Below are 19,814 nucleotides of genomic sequence, written 5' to 3'. Positions count from 1 at the left end.
TTGGTTCAAATGGTTCAAATGGCTCTGAGCACTATGGGACTTAACTGCTGTGGACATCAGTCCCCTAGAACTTAGAACTACTTAAACCTAACTAACCTAAGGACATCACACACATTTATGCCTGAGGCAGGATTCGAACCTGCGACCGTAGCGGTTACGCGGTTCCAGACTGTAGCGCCTAGAACCGCAGGCCACTCCGGCCGGCGAACGCTGGTGGACAAGCCATTGTCCACTTATGATAGTCAGTGGGTGGCAGAGATAAAAAGTCCTTCTTTCGAAAAATACGAAACTCTCCCATTAGGTGATAGGCGTTGTTACTTTGTGAAGTGACATGCTTGTGGAGACAAAGGTCCCCTGGTTTTCCTAAAAAGCTCAAAAACAGCTCTGACCTACTTTGAGGATGGGTACTGTAGCTGAGTCGGCTACTAGCCCCGTAGAAAGCTTTTTACATTTTAATGGGACCTGTAATGTGAGTCTCGCAGATGACAGAATGAGCACCGATTGGCATGTTAGTTGTGACGTCATGTGGATGTGACACTGTAACAAGCTTTTTAAAAACGAGGGGAATAAATGTGACTCATTGGCCTGTTGGCGGTTCAGATTTTTCTGGGCGTGAAATCTTGTCTGTGAAACAGGTACGCCATTGCGTGGCATTGGCAACGTTTTAAGGGATTTATGGACGCTTAGTGTTGGTGGAAAGACAGTAGCAAGCTTAGTTTTAGAGACGTGAAAAAAAGGATTCGATGGGAAGACGAGGCTGGAGAGAGTCGGTGGGAAGATGAGGTCGGAGGGAGTCGATTGCGAGGCGTGGACGCAGAAGGGTAAAGCTGGGGAAGCATGGAGACTAGACTGCGTCTCCATTCTCACGTCGCCGAGTTGCTATGTCTCCTCTCTGCTCACTGTTATAAGAAGATGATGGTAAGCGTTGGTTACAGCTGTGGCATGTGAGAGAAACCGAGGGTGTAGAAGCTCAGTTATAAGACAGCTGCCACTGTCTCATTTATCAGCACATCATAAGTTTTGTAGGATCTTTGGTTGGTGAACCCAGATAGACTACCACTGTGATTATCATAGTCAGGCTACTGTGCCTGTCTCACAGAGTTAGATCAGAGATTTGATGCAACCCCGCCTGTTTCAGTAAGTTTGTCAACCGAGACTGTTAGTCAGCAATATGTATAGTAGGGAATATCATTGTGACTTTCTTGTCATCACAGCTATGTTTTACTCCATTAATATTCATATGTATCTGATAATAAATCATAGTGTTATTTAACTCTAGAGTTTAGTATCGTAACCAGTTCCTTAAATGAGAATAATACGTCAATTTCCCACTTTTAGATTCTTTTCTCGGTACATAAAATCAAAGCGTCAATAAATCTGTTACGCACACAAAATTTAGCACTGGTTCTCAAGGGTGTGCCTGATTTTCGATTAATTTCAGATCCAGATAGATTTCACATTTCTGTCTTACACACGGGGTTTCGCTCATGTTGTTCCTCGTTAGTCTTTTTTTCTGCCCTGAAATCTTTCAGAATTTACTATTTTATACTTCAAAGAGTTTTTGTCTGTTAGTTCCAACTCTTTAATGTTCCTTTCTAGTTCTAGTCCTATTTCTAGGAATACGGCATATTTGCTTTGTTAGTTGATTCCCGATCACTTCTCTTATTTATGTTTTTTTTCTTTTTCACTTTTCCACATTCAAGTACCTGTGCGCAGTTGTCCTATTGGCAAAGGACACACTGCAGCAGAAACAATGTGTGCCGTGATGAATATGCCGTCCCCACCTCGTAAAATCGACACGTATGCAAGATTTATTGGAGCTGCCGTGGAATCTGTTGCATGTGAACCAATGAAGGGTGCTGCAAACGAAGCTGTTGAAGTAAATGATGGTATGACTGACATAACAGTAGCTTTTGGTGGCACTTGGCAGAAGTGCAGCTACAGTTCTAAGAATTCTGTTGCTACGGTGACCAATGTGGATACTGGAAAGGTAATAGATTTCCAGATTTTAACCAACATTGTTATAAGTGTGAATCAGGGAATGAAGAAGGGCATATCTGTGACAGAAATTATGAAGGAACAAGTGGTGGCATGGAGCCCTCTGCAGCTACTGAAATTTTTAGTCGATCTGTAAATGAAAAGGGAGTGTGCTACACTAAGTTCTTAGGTGATGGAGACTCAAAAGCGTAGAACAGTGTAGCAGCTGCTCAGCCTTATGGCGAGAAGATTAACACAAAACTGAAATGTGTTGGTCATGTCCAGAAGAGGATGGGCATTAGGTTGAGGAAGTTGAAACAAAGTTTTAGAGACAAGAAACTTTCTGATGGTAAAACCATAAGAGGCAGGCTGACAGACAAAATGACTTATGAACTACAGTAGTATTGTGGAATGGCCATTAGAAATAATACCGAGGATTTGTTGGAAATGAAGCAGGCAGTATGGGCTACATTCTTCCACAGACTGTCAACTGATGAAAAACCAGTAAACCACCTTTCCCCTCCTGGACCTGATTCACGGTGCAATTACCGAAATTCCCAGTACTCAAACTGTCCCCGCAGCAGTCATGGATATGATAAAACCTGTTTACAGTGACCTGGAAAATCCTGAATTACTGAAGAAGTGTCTGCATGGTCAGACCCAAAATTCTGTTGAGTGGTTCGATAACCTTATATGGACTCGCTTACCAAAAAATGTTTTTTTTCGAATGAAGACACTAAAGTGGGGGTCAGTTATACCGTTATAGCTTTTAATGATGGCAACATTGGTAAGGTGAAAGTGCTACAGCATATGGGAATTAATCCTGGAGCAAACTGCATCAGAGAACTTGGACGGATGGACAAGGATCGCAATGATGAAGCAGAGTATGCAGCACAGTTGGCCACTAAGAAGTCCAGAAAGAAGAAAAGAAGCAAAAACTTGGAAAAGGATCAAGAGAATGATATACAGTATGGCGCAGAGTGCTTCTGAGTGACTAAAAATAAAAAAAATTAAGCACATATTAAGTGCTTAACTTGAAACTTTAGAAGCCGTTCCTGAAAATTTGCATTTTATGTTGCATTTTCCCCCAAATCTCAGAAACCACTTCGAGTATAGTATTTAAATTTTCAAGAAGTAATAACATACATATCCTGAGTCTACTGAACTGAAAGAAGAACATAATGTTATGTATAATTAAAATTATTTAGGATAACATATAAGAAAGCACACAAAATGTTATCTGTATAATTAAAAAATTGTATTTCTCAAAAAAGTGGCTGAAATGCAATTATTGTTGCTAAGTAGACTCATAACATACAATTTAATGTCCCATAAATTTAATATTGTCGGGATAGGGCGTTCCAACTCGTCTTAAGCCCAAAGCAACTCTTCAAAGTGATATCCACCAGCCCCAGTACTTGTTTTACTTTAGCACATAAAATTTAATAGTTGAAGATGTGACGTCCTAGAGAAACAGTCTCCACTGTTATTACAATGAAAAGAAACACTTTCCCTCACTCAACAAAAAATAAAATAAAATAAAATAAAAAAATTTAAAAAAAATTTAAAAAAAGATGCTTTCGTAACCCAATTCAGCCCAGCGCATAGATCATTTTCAGATCAGAAACTAATTCTGCGAGAGGAAAATGAATACCTGTACATCTCCGCACGTGACCTAAACCTAATGTTTATTTATATGATCGGTACGTGGGATATACAACGATGGATGCAGAATTTTGTACACTAGTTCTCAAATCTAATAATCTCAATTTATCCAATACTACAACTTCGATCCATTATGGATGAGGATCACTGTGACTGATGAACAAAGATTTCTTGAAATAACTGGAACCATTCGCCTTTTGTTTTGTTCTTCAATTTTTATTATCCCATTACTTGTTTCTAAATCGGTAATGAGGTAATAAAAATTGAAGAACAAAAGAAAAGGCGACTGATGGCAGTAATATAAAGAAACCTTTATCCAATACTGTTTCTCGAGGACAACGTCAACTCTCTTCCATAACTTAACCGATTATCTTCCGTTTATGTTAACCGACATGTTACGGTCCTAACATCTTTGAACTGCTTCGATTGCTGTCGCCATCAATACCTAATAAGGGCTCTAAAATCTGGACCAATACTCTAGAATTGGTCACATTGTCTTCTTCTCTGCAATGTCCGTTATAGATGCACTGCACCTAACAAGAACACTTCCAACAAAGAATGGAAACATGGCCCACGCAGGCTGTAAGCTATTTATTGACCTAGCCGCACGGTGTGGCCGCGCGGTTTGAGGCGCCATGTCACGGATTGCTCGGCCCCTCCCGCCGGAGGTTCGAGTCCTCCCTCAGGCATGTGTGTGTGTGTGTGTGTGTTTTGTTCTTAGGATAAGTTAAAGTAATGTGTAAGTCTAGGGAACGATGACCTCAGCAGTTTGGTCCCTCAGGAATTCACACACACGTTTCTATTTATTGAGCGTGCTATTATCTAATTTCGACCTTCGGTCATTTTCAGGCACCTTGGGACATTGCTGCCTCAGACATTTCTTGTTGAAATGAATGCATTCCTTCAACTTCACTACCTCTAAAATGATCCAATACCAACGGACTTTCATAAAGATCGTAAAGCTGAACGAATTTCTACAAGCAGCAGTTATGACTGGCGGTCGAAATTAGGTAACAGCACAGACAATAAATAGCTTACAGCCTGCTTTTACCATGTTATCGTTCTTAAAGCAAGAAAAAAATTCTAAAAACTTCTAACAAACCAGTTTCCCATTCGCCTTTCCTAATACTGATTTTGCGCGTTTATCCAATTTCGTGTTGCTGCATAGCATTACCCCTCCTTACTTGGTATGATTAATCTACACACCGTTGAAAAGAAGAGCGCTTAAACTTGCGGTTACGACAGTACGAGAAATAGCGTAAACAGATAACCATATTGCGTCAGTTGCAAGATGGCTACCGTGCAACGCGCGGGTTTCTACGTTCTTCAGTTCGGCAGAAGTGAGTCGGTAATTTTAGTGTAGAGAGAATTTCATCTCTAATTCGGCAGTCGACCGCAAACTAGGAGAAGAATAGGCAATTAAGCAGTTTCAAGAAACTGGATGCCTCTGCAAAGACGGGAAGCATGGACGCCCATAGATCTTTTAGTTCATGCCGTGTTGGCCTTTCCTTGTGGGGGTTTGTAAAAGAGGAATTGTAGATTGCGTCTGTAAAAACACTACTCGCCGACCTGTCGAACTACATTACAGCTGCGGTGAACTCAGTAACAAAGGTGAATATTCCTCGCGCGTTCGATCGATGTACCGTACGAAAATTCATAGCATGTATTTGTAAACTTAAAAACAGAATCTTATTTGTATCCATCTTGTATTACATGAAGTTTAAAATCTATTAATCCTCCCTATCTTTTTCAGTAAGCGAAGATATTTACGGCTGATCTTATAATCCAATGTAATTATTAGAGGATTTTTTTCTTTTCTGCTACAAGAATCATGTCGCATTTTTCTGCTCTCTTTAAACTGACACTTCATTTACCAGTCCCTTATATTTACAGGCACACTGCGTGTCTTAGGTCGTCATACTTTTCGAAAACAGCCAGCATGCAGATTTATCGTTGCTTTCAAACGCTGTGCTACTCTATACATCACAACAGCAGCTCCTCTTTGTTTCAATACTCACACCACTGGTTTCTCCACGACTCCAGCTGTTGTAGTTGTACTGTTCGTTATTTTACTAGTAGTGGTATATGCCATTCTACCAGTACTAATAGCAACAGGTACAAAGGTAACTGTAAAATGGTACAAGAAACTTTGATATAACGAAAATCAGTGGGTCTTCTTCTGTCACAGTAAAGGAAGACCCAACTGAAAGTGGAAAAACATACCACAGGAAACCTGCATGTGGAACAACGTGTAGGTATCCATCTAAATATAGGAGCTTACTACGAAGGCGTGCTGAAAAGTAATGCCTCCGAATTTTTTATGTTAAAACTGTGCAGATTTTTAAATAAAATAAAGTTGTTAACAATCAACATTTTTAGTCATCATGTCTACACATTTGCAGCCCTCTGCCGCTCCAGGACTCTGAATTGTAGCGTGTAACGTAACTATGTTGGTGCGTAAGAGACAGCGTGCCGTAAAAGAGTGTCAAATTCGAAGAGTTCGTCGACATGTGGAACACCCTCCGTTCAGCAAGACAATGCCAGGCCACACACTGGCTCTGCGACATCTGCAACAATCCGACACCTTGTGTTCATTGTCATCGATCATCCTCCATACAGTCCCTACTTGGGTCCATCCGAGTTTCATCTGCTCCTAAATTTGAATAAAACGTTCTCGGTTTTCAAGCCGCGTCAATTCGAATAAAATGCTCGAGCTTTCGAGCCATCGTCGTCAGGAGTTCACTGTCAGTGAACTACTGACGACGATGGTGAAGATGACCATCGAAAGCTCGAGCATTTTATTCGAATTGACGCGGCTGGAAAACCGAGAACGTTTTGTTCATGTATGCCGTCGCTAAAGACTGCGAGGACACATAGCTCTGCTCCTAAATTTAGTGAAAACCTCCGACAACCTCACTTTGATAGTGATCGAGCTGCGGAAGCACAGGTGAGGTTATTGCTCCTTCAACAAAGTCAGACATTTTCGGTAACCGTGTCAAGAAAGTGGTCTCCCGCTGGGACAAATGCGTTCGTGTCCTGGATAACTATGTTGAAAAACAGACACGTAGATAACAAGAATAAAGATATAGAATGGTAATAAACTTCGTTTTCTGTAAAATTGTTTCAGATTTCCCAGATAAAAAAATCGAAGGCATTACTTTAAGGATGCCCTCGTGGCAGAAAGAAAGAAAGGCAAGGATAAACGGTGTTATGGGAATTGAAAATTTAATTCAATGTTGAGAGAAGAAAAAAATTAAGAGAAAAAGACAGATAGATTACCATGAAAATTACGCAGTCCTCTATGTAATGGTCCATTGTTGTCAAAAAAGTGAACTATCATAAATTTAATACATAAAGCAATTCTCACATTACATGGTGATGTATAACGCATTAGAAATACTTGTCTATTGAGACACAAATGGAAAAAAAGGAACATAACTCCTCAGTAAATGTATTGTTTGTAATTTGCAACGCTTCCCAGAGGCTATGCTCCATTATCAGCAGGCACTTCCGATGTTTAGGTCACCTGAATTGCACCTGGGAATTTAAAATGTTAGAATATGTATAACGTTTTATCACTTTCATCACACAGTACTGAAAATGGGGTGGTGATTTCTTCCAATTAATCCACCAAAAGCATTCTGTAATCAACGACGTAAGTATATAAAAAATGTAGATATTGCAGCGTCGGTAATCTCCTATTAGCGACGCACCTGTGCTTAACACGATAATTTACACCTGATGATGGGGCGCAATATCCGAAACATGTTACAAATAAAAACTTAAAATTTATAGACTAGTGCCGTATTGTTTTCATGTACATTTTAAAGGGTCAGACGTGCATACCGGCTACCAGACATTTATATACGTAAACGTTTTTGTACACATGGTTAAGTGCTATGTTAGTAAGTTTATCAATGTTATCGCAGTGCTCGAGACATCAAGGGACGTACTTGAGGCTGGACTCACCGAGCGCGGCGGCGGGGATGCGAAGGCCCACGGGCATGTCCTGCGGCTCGACGGCGGACGGCAGCTTCCTCTTGCGGGGGCGGCCCTTCTGCACGCCGGTGCCCACGGCCGCCGCCGCCGCCGCAGCCGCCGCCGCCGCGGCCGCCGCCGCCGCCCCCGCCGCGCCGCCGAAGAAGATGGTGGCGGGCCCGGGGCTGCCGGCGCCCACGCCGACGCCCACGCCGATGGCGCCGCCGGGCACCGAGCCGCCGCCTCCGCCCCCGGCCGCCACGACGGCCGGCGGCACGGCGCCCGCCGCCGGACAGCCGCCGCCGCCGCCCCCCGCCCCCGGCGACGCCGGCGCCCCGCAGGGGGCGGCGCCGGCGCCGGCCCGGAAGGCGGCCTCGAGGTCGCAGTAGGGCGCGCCGGCCGCGTCCTGGCTGTAGAGCAGCTCGTAGTGCGGCCGGCAGTACACGAGCTCGTCGCGCATGCCGAAGTGGTCGCCCTTGGCGAGCGGCACGCCGCACGACGCGCACGTGAAGCACTGCACGTGGTAGACGAGGTCGCGCGCGCGCATCACCAGCTCGCTGGCCGAGATGCCCGCCTGGCAGCGAGCGCACCGCTTCACCGCGAACAGCCTGCCGGCACCCCAACTCCGTCACTTCTGCCCCCCAAGTCCCTGCTGCCACCCTGTCCTCCAATTTCCCTTTCAATGCTAAAGACTCAGCGACACAAACCATCACTTTGCGGTTAGTTAAAATGATATTCAGATGCTCAATCCTCTTTCACTTTTCCCAAACCCCAAATTCTTGGTATTTCCTATTATAGTTAAAAATAACTGCAACCAGTAACTTAATAAGATATGCATACCACTTATTGGAGTAAGGACTATAAGTAGTTGGACAGACAGAGAGGGACGGAGGAGAAGATACATAGGGAGGTGGGGGGGGGGGGAGTATATGGACAGAGAAGGGCAGGAACAGATGGATAGAGAAGAGAGAGGGAGAGATGGACAGGCAGGGGCTCGAAGGAGTTGGACAGATAGGTTCAAATGGTTCAAATGGCTCTGAGCACTATGGGACTCAACTGCTGAGGTCATTAGTCCCCTAGAACTAAGAACTAGTTAAACCTAACTAACCTAAGGACATCACAAACATCCATGCCCGAGGCAGGATTCGAACCTGCGACCGTAGCGGTCTTGCGGTTCCAGACTGCAGCGCCTTTAACCGCACGGCCACTTCGGTCGGCGAGGACAGATAGGGGGAGGGGTACATGGATAGAGAGCGGGGAAGAGTAGATGGACCGAAGCTGGTTGTTATATAAGGAAATTTTATCAGCAGTTCTTCGCGGTAATAATGACTTTCTTCAAGTGAACGTAGCTCTGAACGAGACGGGAAGTGCCATGGAAGGATGCTGTCTACCGCTGTAAATCAGATCTGTCAACTTAGGCGCATAGGTCCCCTCGATGTGAGAACAGCTATAGAGGTTAAAAAACAAAAGCAAGACCTATGTCTGGACATAGTTCTGAGTCATTCAAACTGAAATCAAGAAAGGGCTTATCACAATCAATCAAAGCAACTCCGTTATCAATTAGTAAAAGCCGAGCAGAACGGTGGCAGAACTCATCTACAATAGACCTGTGGAATTACACGAAGGAGGAACTTTCTAGGGGTTTCGAGCTCCATTATATGTTGCATATGAGCGAAGACATATTTTTTCCAAACATTGAGTCAATAATTCGAACATTACACATAACTTGCATATTAACTAGCGCTTATTAAATTAAACGTATTGTATCTTCTAATAGAGTGAAGCAGCCTCCATTGTCAAGTGCGTGGTTCTTAGAGTCATTACATAAGCATCGGAAATTGAGTCTGAAATCGTCCGGAATAGTAATGAAAGTAACCAAATATTTCATGAAGTAACTAGTTGCAGCTGTTTTTAGATATTATGCGTTTAATACTCTATTGCGGTTTTCCGATACCTTTTTTTTGTCCTCAGTCTTCAGACTGGTTGAATGCGGCCCGCCACGAATTCCTCTCCTGTGCTAACCTCTTCATCTCACAGTAGCACTTGCATCCTACGTCCTCAATTATTTGCTGGATGTATTCCAATCTCCTTCTCCCTCTACAGTTTTTGCCCTCTGCATCTCCCTCTAGTGCGATGGAAGTCATTCCCTCATGTCTTAACCGATGTCCTATCATTCTGTCCCTTCTCCTTATCAGTGTTTCCCACACATTCCTTTCCTCTCCGATTCTGCCCAGAACCTCCTCATTCCTTACCAAAACATTCATAAGGGATAAACTACGTGAATAATATTGTCTGTTCTCGTATTACCACCCCAAGTACACCTCCCCGCAAATTCTAATTCATTTCTTAACCTTATTATCACAAGTGTTACAGATATTTGCTAAGAAAATTTCTTCCAAGTTCCCTTATTTACCTACTCTACAACATGTAGCATATCCTGCCTTTAGTTAGAACTACACTTTGTGATCAAAAGTATTCGGACACCCCAAAAACATACGTTTTCATATTAGGTGCGTTGTGGTGCCATCTGCTGCCAGGTACTCAATGTCAGCGACCTCAGTAGTCATTAGACATCGTGAGAGAGCAGAATGGAGCACTCCGCGGAACTCACGGACTTCGAACGTGGTCAGGCGATTGGGTGTCACTTGTTTCATACGTCTGTAAGCGAGATTTCCACATTGCTAAACATCCCTAGGTCCACTGTTTCCGATGTGATAGTGAAGTGTGACAGAGACCGCAGACAGTTGAAGAGGGTCGTCATGTGTAACAGGCAGACATCTATCCAGACCATCACGGAGAAATTCCAAACTGCATCAGGATCCACTGCAAGTACTATCACAGTTAGGTAGGAGGTGAGAAAACTTGGATTTCATGGTCGAGCGGCAGCTCATAAGCCACACATCACGCCGATAAACGCCAAACGACGCTTCGTTTCGTGTAAGGGGCGTAAACATTGGACGACTGGACAGTGAAAAACGTTGTGTGGAGTACACAATGCGGAGATCCGATGGCAGGGTGTGGCTATGGCGAATGCCCGGTTAACGTCATCTACCAGCGTGCGTAGTGCCAACAGTAAAACTCGGTGTTATGGTGTGGTTGGGTTTTTCATGGAGAAGTCTTGCATTCCTTATTGTTTTGCGTGGCACAATCACAGCACAGGCCTATGTTGATGTTTTAAGCACATTCTTCCTTCCCACTGTTGAAATGTAATTCGGGGATGGCGATTGCATCTTTCAACACGATCGAGCACCTGTTCATAATGCATGGCCTGTAGCGGAATGGTTACACGTGAATAACATCCCTGTAATGGACTGGCCTGCACAGAGTCCTGACATGAATCTTATAGAGCACCTTTGGGTGTTTTGGAAGGCCGACTTTGCTCCAGGGCTCACCAACAGTCATCGATACCTTTCCTGAGTGCAGCACTCCACGAAGAATGGGCTGCCATTCCCAAGAAACCTTCCAGCACCTGATTGAATGTATGCCTGCGAGAGTGGGAGCTGTCATCAAGGCTAAGGGTGGGCCAAGACCATATTGAATTCCTGCATTACCGATGGAGGGCGAAACGAACCTTTAAGTCACTTACAGCCAGGTGTCCGGATAGTTTTCATCACGTAGTGTATTCTCCTAACTTTCAAATTTCAGGTCTCTGAACAGACTTAAATGTTGAATACCATTAATGTTGAACTCCATCTCAATGTTTCACTTAATATTCATAGTTGCATCCCAGACTACGCACCTGAATGTTGCTCTTATCACAGCTTTAAAATCACTTTACCAACCGTTTCTCGAAATCTCCGTCTTCTAGTGCACGATATTCACAACAATAGACACAATCACCAACGGCCCACGTCGTCAATTTTTTTACAGAGCATATACAATTCTACCATACTAATGGAAATAAGCAAGAAAATGGCTTACTTAACAGTAACTCATCAGTTTCTATAAACGTTCATGCTCGTAATTTTATACGAAATGTATTGCGAACATTAAAAAATCATAATTTGTGTTTATTAACTCGAAAATTGTAGAGAGTGATCGATGAGAGGGATAGCTGAGAACGTAGATTTACAGGTCTTCTTTGGGAAGAAAAAAAATGCTTGACGAACATAACCGATGGACCTGAATGGACGATTTTAAACCGGGGAAAGTTTCATTGTGTGAAGACATTTAGATACATAGGAGAAGTATTCCAACAGCACGGCTTGGAACACTAAGCGAATGATTTTAGAATCTGTAAATTGGGCAAAGCACATGGAGTGAGGAAAAACTTGTATAATAAGAAGGAGCTGAGCAATGGAGGCAAGTTAAGACACTACGGTACGGTTGTCAAACCACTAAGAGTATGTGCTACGGAGGCTTTGGCTCTTAATAGAAAATGACTAGTCGATAAATTAGTCAAAAGAGAACGCAGGATATTAAGGAAGGTTATACGCAAAATGGTTCAAATGGCTCTGAGCACATTGTGACTTAACACCTAAGATCATCAGTCCCCTAGAACTTAGAACTACTTAAACCTAACTAACCTAAGGACATCACACAAATCCATGCCCGAGGCAGGATTCGAACCTGCGAACGTAGCGGTCGCGTGGTTCCAGATTGAAGCGCCTAGAACCGCTCGGCCACTCCGGCCGGCAGGTTTTATGCAACATACGGATTAATGGGCACGTAGGTACACTTGAGATCAGATGAGGTACTGTAGAGAATGATACAATCAGTAACATCGGTGATTAAAGAGAACGGCCGATGATCGTCTAAGAAAGATAATCTGGAATTTCATAAGGCCAAAGGCGGAAAGATTCCGACGGTTCCAAGAAGGTGTTAGAGATCTTAAAGAACTCGATATCCCATAGGACTAAATTTAGACGAATGGTGAAAACAAATGATTGCTGGGGTTTTAAGCTGGAAGAAGAGCACAAAATAGACCCGAAGAAGGCATTGTATAATGGGCTCAAGAGAGTCTGGCAGAAAATAAGGGCTCGCAGCTCGCAGACGAAGAACAGCTAAAACTGGAAAATGATGCTTACTGTCGTCAGAAGCCACAGCGGATCAATACGAATGCGGCTTTTCCCGAAATGGGCTGCTGTTAATTTATACCTCTTCTTCGTTCGACAACTGGTGTTTTCTTTGCAAGGCATTTTTGAATGTTTAGTTAGAACAAAATACCAAACGTATGAAAATGGCAGCGTATTCGGATAAACTGCTTCCGGCCCATTTTGGTTTGCAGATTTTACTGTTCTTGATGGTTAGACACTTACATGCACCGACTATCTATCAAACCACCATCTACAGTGCAATTTGTAAACGAAGATGGGTGGAAGCACATTATGTGAATACGCTGCCATTTTCACACTTGCGCCACTTTATTATAACTAAACACTCAGAAATGGCTTAAAAATCGGAAACCATTTTTGAAACGAAGAAGAGGTCTAAATAAACAGCAGTCCATGTCGAAAACTGCCGCCTTCTTTTAATAAGTTTATGGCTGTGATGCCCACTATGAAGGAGATGTTTAAAAAAACAACTTGTTGAGAAGAAGGGGGTAGTAATGGAACCGCAGGAAAAAGAAAAAGAAAAATCTTCTGTCTGTCCGTCTACAACGAACCTGTTAAACCTTTGTCCAGGAAGCATTCGAACATTTAACTTGGAGAAATGAAAGGAAATCCAAATCTGTGTGACAAGGAAAAACACTCTGTCTTATCGAATACGAATCATAGTCTTCGTCCGGTACTTATTATACATCCTCGCTTGTCAACTTATCACGATGGGGAGCGCATACTCCAAGAAACTGCATCATAATTTAAGTGATTTAGAGGACTTTTGTATATCAGTTTTAAACAGTACAAAAATTTCAGTCGAAAAAAACTGTTAATAAAGAGCTACATATGATAATCCCATTGTTAAAAACAATAACAGTATCATTGAGTTAATAATTGCCAACTGCATATCCCGTCACTTTCATTTGTCTCATTATACATACTAACACGCATAAAGCAATTTAGAATTAAATCCGACAACTATTCCTACGAAACAGTTACTGCCGACTGCGTCCCCCCCCCCCCCCCCAAAACCCCTCTACGCATCGCACAACATGGTCCGTGGTTCAAATGGCTCAAATGGCTCTGAGCACTATGGAACTTAACATCAGAGGTCATCAGTCGCCTAGAACTTAGAACTACTTAAACCTAACTAACCTAAGGACATCACACACATCCATGTCCGTGGCAGGATTCGAACCTGCGACCGTAGCAGTCGCGCGATTCCGGACTGAAGTACCTAGAACCGCTCGGCCACCGCCTCCGGCCCATGGTCCTTGGGTTCGACGCTCACCACACATCGCCCGTCTGACGCAGGCATAAGTTACTATTAAAAACTGTTCGGAAATAAACAAAGGATTCGGATGTCACCGAGCTGCATGTGACTCATCGTGCCTCATCCAGTCTGCGCCTGAGAATCCCCACATCTTCTATAAGTTACATCAATTTTGACTTTATCTCTCACTAAGAATGGTGATAACTGTGTAATAACTCAGAGGAGGGAGTACGCTGATGTATCCTCGAGATGCTACTCACAAGGGCCACGATGAAGGAAAGAAGATTGGGTTTAATGTTCCGTCGACATCGAGGTCATTAGTGTGTGTGTGTGTGTGTGTGTGTGTGTGTGCGTGCGTGTGCGTGTGCGCGCGCGTGTGCGGTGTCTGTTCTGTTTCACACACACACTCACACACACACACACACACACACACACACACACACACATATATATATATATATATATATATATATATATATATATATATAGTCCATTCTCCATTCCGAAACCATAGCTTTCGTTGTAAAAATATACAATGGCCGTAACAGGTATTTTTACGTGTATGGAACATTACTGCTTGCCCTGGATCGAGTAACTTCACAAAGACAGGTACTGAAAGCTCCCACGAAAAGTACGGACTCTGAAAATGGACTATGTAGTCTGAAACTGGTCGTCAGAAACAAACATTTTTGGGCACAACTATGACAGAAACGGAAAAAATAAAAACAAATTCATACACAACTATTCCTTACAGTTCTCTATGGCTTTGGAATGCGTTGGCTAGGTGTGTCTTAGACTTTTCCAAAAAGTGCTTAACAAAAAGCAATTGGTTGATAAGGCTTTCCATTAGTGGCATCACGACTGACACCCTTTTTTATTATCACAACACCAGAACGTTTGCAGGTGTTAAACATCCATCCACAGTAGAGACGAAAGTGCTCAACCTGACGTATTTTATCTGGTGTAATAAATAGGCGTAAATGTTGTCGGCAACATGTCCCTTGCCTGTCCTAAGTTGTGAAATTACCTTAGGCACCTCTTTTTGCACAAATGGAGTGACTTCTCCCTCTCCGTATTGCCCTTACCGAGAAAGATTGCGCAGTGGTTTGCACACTGGACTCGCATTCTGGAGGACGACGGTTCAAACCCGCGTCCAGCCATCCAGATTTAGGTTTCCTATGATTTTCTAAATCGTTCCAGGCAAATGGCTGGGTGGTTTCTTTGAAAGGACGCGGCTGATTTCCTTCCCCATTGTTGACACAATCCGCGCTTGTGTTCGTCTCTAATGAACTCGATGTCTACAGGACGTAAAATTCAGTCTTTCTTCCTTTTTTGTTCGAAATGTAGTCGTAGTCCGAAACTCGCGACCAGAAATAAAAGTTTTTGAGCGCAACTGTGATGGAATTCGAAAAATAAAATTTAATAATCCATGTTGCTGGCCCTCACCCATGCAATTTCTTGGAACTTCGTAAGAATGTCAGATTGATTTTAGGAGATTTAAGACGACTTATGCGACTAATTCTCCTAAGACTGTTGCTGGGATCGTAATAGATTCGACAGTTTATGGTGGCCACACCCGTTCGTACAGCTTAGGGAAATGAATGTTCTTATATCCCTCTACTACAGTTTCTTGGAATACTGTCAAGGCTGAGTACTGCAGTGGGAAAGAAACACACAAAAAATAATCAGGAGATCGTCGAAGGGACGCTCACCGAACTCAGTGTGCGGCTCTGGCTTTTGAAATATCGTAATCTAACCGCTGTTAAAGATCATTCAAAACAGAAGTGATTTCAGGCGTTCCGCAAGGTGGTGTTGTAGGCCCTTTGCTATTCCTTATCTATATAAACGATTTGGGAGACAATCTGAGCAGCCGTCTTCGGTTCTTTGCAGATGACGCTGTCGTTTATCGACTGATTAAGTCATCAGAAGATCAAAACAAACTGCAAAACGATTTAGACAAGATATCTGATGGTGCGAAAAGTGGCAGTTGACCCTAAATTACGAAAAGTGCGAGGTCCTCCACATGAGTACTAAAAGGAACTCGTTAAACTTCGGTCACAAGATAAATCAGTCTAATCCAAAAGCCGTAAATTCAACTAAATACCTAGGAATTACAAATACGAACACCTTAAATTGGAAAGAACACATAGAAAATGTTGTGGGGAGGACTAACCAAAGGCTGCGTTTTATTGGCAGGACACTTAGAAAATGTAACAGATCTACTAAGGAGACTGCCTACACTACGCTTGTCCATTCTCTTTTAGAATACTGCTGCGCTGTGTGGGATCCTTACCAGAAAAGACTGACGGACTGCATCGAAAAAGTTCAAAGAAGGGTAGCACGTTTTGTATTATAGCGAAATATGGGAGAGAGTGTCACTGAAATGATACGGGATTTGGGCTGGAAATCATTAGAAGAAAGGCGTTTTGCGTTGCGACGGAATCTTCTCATGAAATTCCAATCACCAACTTTCTCCTCCGAATGTGAAAATATTTTGTTGACACCGACCTACATAGGGTGGAACGATCACCACGATAAAATAAGAGAAATCAGAGCCCGTATGGAAAGATATAGGTGTTCAGCAGGCCGAAGTGGCCGTGCGGTTAAAGGCGCTGCAGTCTGGAACCGCAAGACCGCTACGGTCGCAGGTTCGAATCCTGCCTCGGGCATGGATGTTTGTGATGTCCTTAGGTTAGTTAGGTTTACCTAGTTCTAAGTTCTAGGGGACTAATGACCTCAGCAGTTGAGTCCCATAGTGCTCAGAGATATTATATATTATATAGGTGTTCATTCTTTACGCGCGCTGTACGAGATTGTAATAATTGAGAACTGTGAAGGTGTTTCGGTGAACCCTTTGCCAGGCACTTAAATGTGATTTGCAGAGTATACATGCGGATGTAGATGTAGATTCGCTGACGGTGTCATAGCATATGCTGATGAGATTATGTTGATCTGTCCCATGACAGTAGAGAAGCGCTAGAGATTCCAGCCTCCGACGTACTCCATTTAATTCATACATGGTATTCTGTGCAAAAAGTTTAGTAGGGGCAAGTAAAACAATATTCTACTTATGGACAACCTAGTAAGAACTCCCACTTTAAAGCCAGTCATTAACTCCATTCGGCGAAGTGAAACGTCCAGTTGTTTTCATTCATAAAAAACAGAATTTCTCAGCTCATATTATTGATATTAGCCAGAGAACTAGAAACGTTATGCGAAAGATTAGGACATTATTTACAAACGAACACCAATTATCAACACCTGGGTATAAAGTACGAGGTGCGACAATAAAGTAATGAGACTGATATGAAACAAATGTTGCTTACCGTTTTAGTCAAGTTTAGTGTTGTCTCCTTCAAAGTAGTTCCCTTCTGACTGCACACACTTCTTCCAGCGCTTCTACCATTGATGGTAACATTTCTGGAAGTCATCTTTTGTAATATCCTCCAAGACCCTAGTCATACCTTTTTGGACATCTTGTGTTGTTTGAAAATGGTGTCCCTTGACCGCCGTTTTGACTCTTGGAAATAGAAAAAAGTAGCACGGAGCGATATCTGGTGAATAAGGTGGCTGTGGTAATACTGAAATTTGTTTTGATGTTAAAAAATGCTGTACTGACAGAGCAGTATGGGATGGGGCATTATCGTGATGCGGGATCCAATTATCAGCAGTGTTGGCACGGATACGAAGAACTCTTTTACGAAGTCTTTCTAAAATGTCTTTGTAGTAATATTAGTTAATTGTTTGTCCAGGAGGCACCCACTCTTTATGAACAATTCCCTTGGAATCAAAGAAGCACACAGGCATGCATTTCTCTTTTGACTTTGACATGCGAGCTTTTTTGGTCTGGGTGATCCCTTTGAGCACCATTGTGAACTTTGGCGTTTTGTCTCTGGATCGTACTGAAAAATCGAAGTTTCACCATCAGTGATAACACGGCTCAACATTTCTTGATTGATTTCCGTTTCCTCTAACAGATCGGCTGCCACATTTTTCCGTGTTTCTTGCTGTTGTGGTGTGAGATTTTTGGGGATCATTTCTGCGCAAATCTTTCTCATACCAAGATCTTCAGTAATTATTAGACGAACCGTTTGTCGTTTGATATTCAGTTCTTCTGCAATCATTTTCACGGTTAATCTTCGATCAGATCGTTCGAGTTCACACACCGTGGCCAAGTTGACATCCGTCCGTGAGGTTGATGGTCGTCCGCTGCGGTCTTCATCTTCAACATTCGTTATGCATCCACTAAACATTTTATGCCAACGAAAAACTTGAGCCCTTGACATAAGATCCTCTCTAAAAGCCTTCTGAAGCTTACCGTAAGTTGTCGTCGCGTTTTCGCCCAATTTAACGCAAAAAGAAATGGCATACCGTTGCTCAGTATTATGCGGTTCCATTTCCTTGACGAGAGACACAAACATGTGTTGACTTATTACAACAATCTCACGACTGAGCAGTTGCATCGATGTGCAGCTTGGTCTTGAAGCAGCTTACAGACCAAGGTCAAACAGGCCGGCCGGAGTGGCCGTGCGGTTCTAGGCGCTACAGTCTGGAACCGAGCGACCGCTACGGTCGCAGGTTCGAATCCTGCCTCGGGAATGGATGTGTGTGATGTCCTTAGGTTAGTTAGGTTTAATTAGTTCTATGTTCTATGCGACTGATGACCTCAGAAGTTAAGTCGCATAGTGCTCAGAGCCATTTGAACCATTTTGAACCAAGGTCAAACATATTGTGCCTACGCAAGCCTGCAGGGTTGCCACATCTTGCAAAGAAAATCAGTCTCTTTACTTTATTGTCGCACCTCGTATATCACGATAGGATTCTGGCAGCAATAGTCACCTTCGCCGCAACTACGTGGGGACTCGAAATTACGAAGCCAGACTGCTTCGGATCCGGAGAGGAATACTGCTCAGGTTGAGCGGCGCTTTTAGAGCAACGCCTGTCCAAGCTTTCCTGGTTTGGTTAGATATTTGGTCCAAGGCACAAAAGTATGGCATCTAGGAGCTCATCGTTGGTTACGAAGAAGTAATTTTAAAAAATATATATAAGACTTTACTGGCCGGATCACCACTGACAGGCTCAAAAGGAATGGGTGCTTACCGAATGACGCGGTAAGACCACCACGGCGAGGACATGGATTACGGAAAGAAGAGATATGTGTAGAGTGGCTGCCCACCTCTCAGGCGGTGAGGCGTGTGCGATGCGAAGCCAGGGGTCGGCGTCACCTGCTCAGGTGGACACGAGCGCAGCAGGAGAGCCTTCCACCGGGGTGAGCAGTGTCTGTCTGTCATCCAGCGCAGCCCAAAGGGTTGTCTGCCGCAGCTGCGCCTGTAGCTATTCTCGGGCCGCCGGCCTTACACAGTGTTACACCGAGTGTGGCCGATCGCCGCTGACAGGTCCGCTACCGGGGGCGGTGATTCACGCCGCAGGTGCTGTGCACGTGGTCCGCCAGTCACTTGTTCTGTACGGCGCCGGTACACGCTGCTTTTCAGTAGCGACCGCTCGACCCGCACAAAAGGGTTATGTGTCGATTACACGCTATCTGCAGCGGCTTTTGTTTGGGTCTGGGCGAAGAAGAGAGCTTCTGCTGGGCAATTTCACAGGGCTGTACGACTGTGTCAAAAAAGCACGCCTGCAATTTTCCAGTCATAAGGCTACGCTCATATGGTACAAATGGCGTTTATCGTTCAACAAAGAAACAGGCCGTGCAACACGGTATGGTTTGCGAGCGATAATCGTGCATTATCTTTCATCAGACTGATGCTTGGTTCCGCACTTCTCTGTTCACTATGAAGTGCATATTGTCTACAAGAAATTTTGAAAATTATGTCATAATTTGTTTGAGGAGATTTGATATAAGAGTATTGGTCCACGTACGAGAT

At 43.5% G+C, this 19,814-nt stretch overlaps 1 protein-coding gene across 1 annotated transcript in view; it reads right to left on the bottom strand.

Moving 5' to 3' along the window:
• LOC124795589 (LIM/homeobox protein Lhx9-like) overlaps positions 1-19,814 on the bottom strand; it is a 353,505-nt gene that overhangs the window by 159,448 nt on the left and 174,243 nt on the right. The window contains exons 4-5 of the mRNA XM_047259660.1: positions 7,955-8,228; positions 7,612-7,699 (exon numbers count right to left, since the gene is read on the bottom strand). Coding sequence (XP_047115616.1) covers positions 7,612-7,699; positions 7,955-8,228 — 362 coding nt within the window. The remainder of the gene's footprint in view (positions 1-7,611; positions 7,700-7,954; positions 8,229-19,814) is intronic.

Source organism: Schistocerca piceifrons, chromosome 4, assembly GCF_021461385.2.
Source record: "Schistocerca piceifrons isolate TAMUIC-IGC-003096 chromosome 4, iqSchPice1.1, whole genome shotgun sequence".
Taxonomy (NCBI): Eukaryota; Metazoa; Arthropoda; class Insecta; order Orthoptera; family Acrididae; genus Schistocerca; species Schistocerca piceifrons.
The sequence above is the reverse complement of the archived record's forward strand: the minus strand, read 5'-3'. Positions and strand labels throughout refer to the sequence as shown.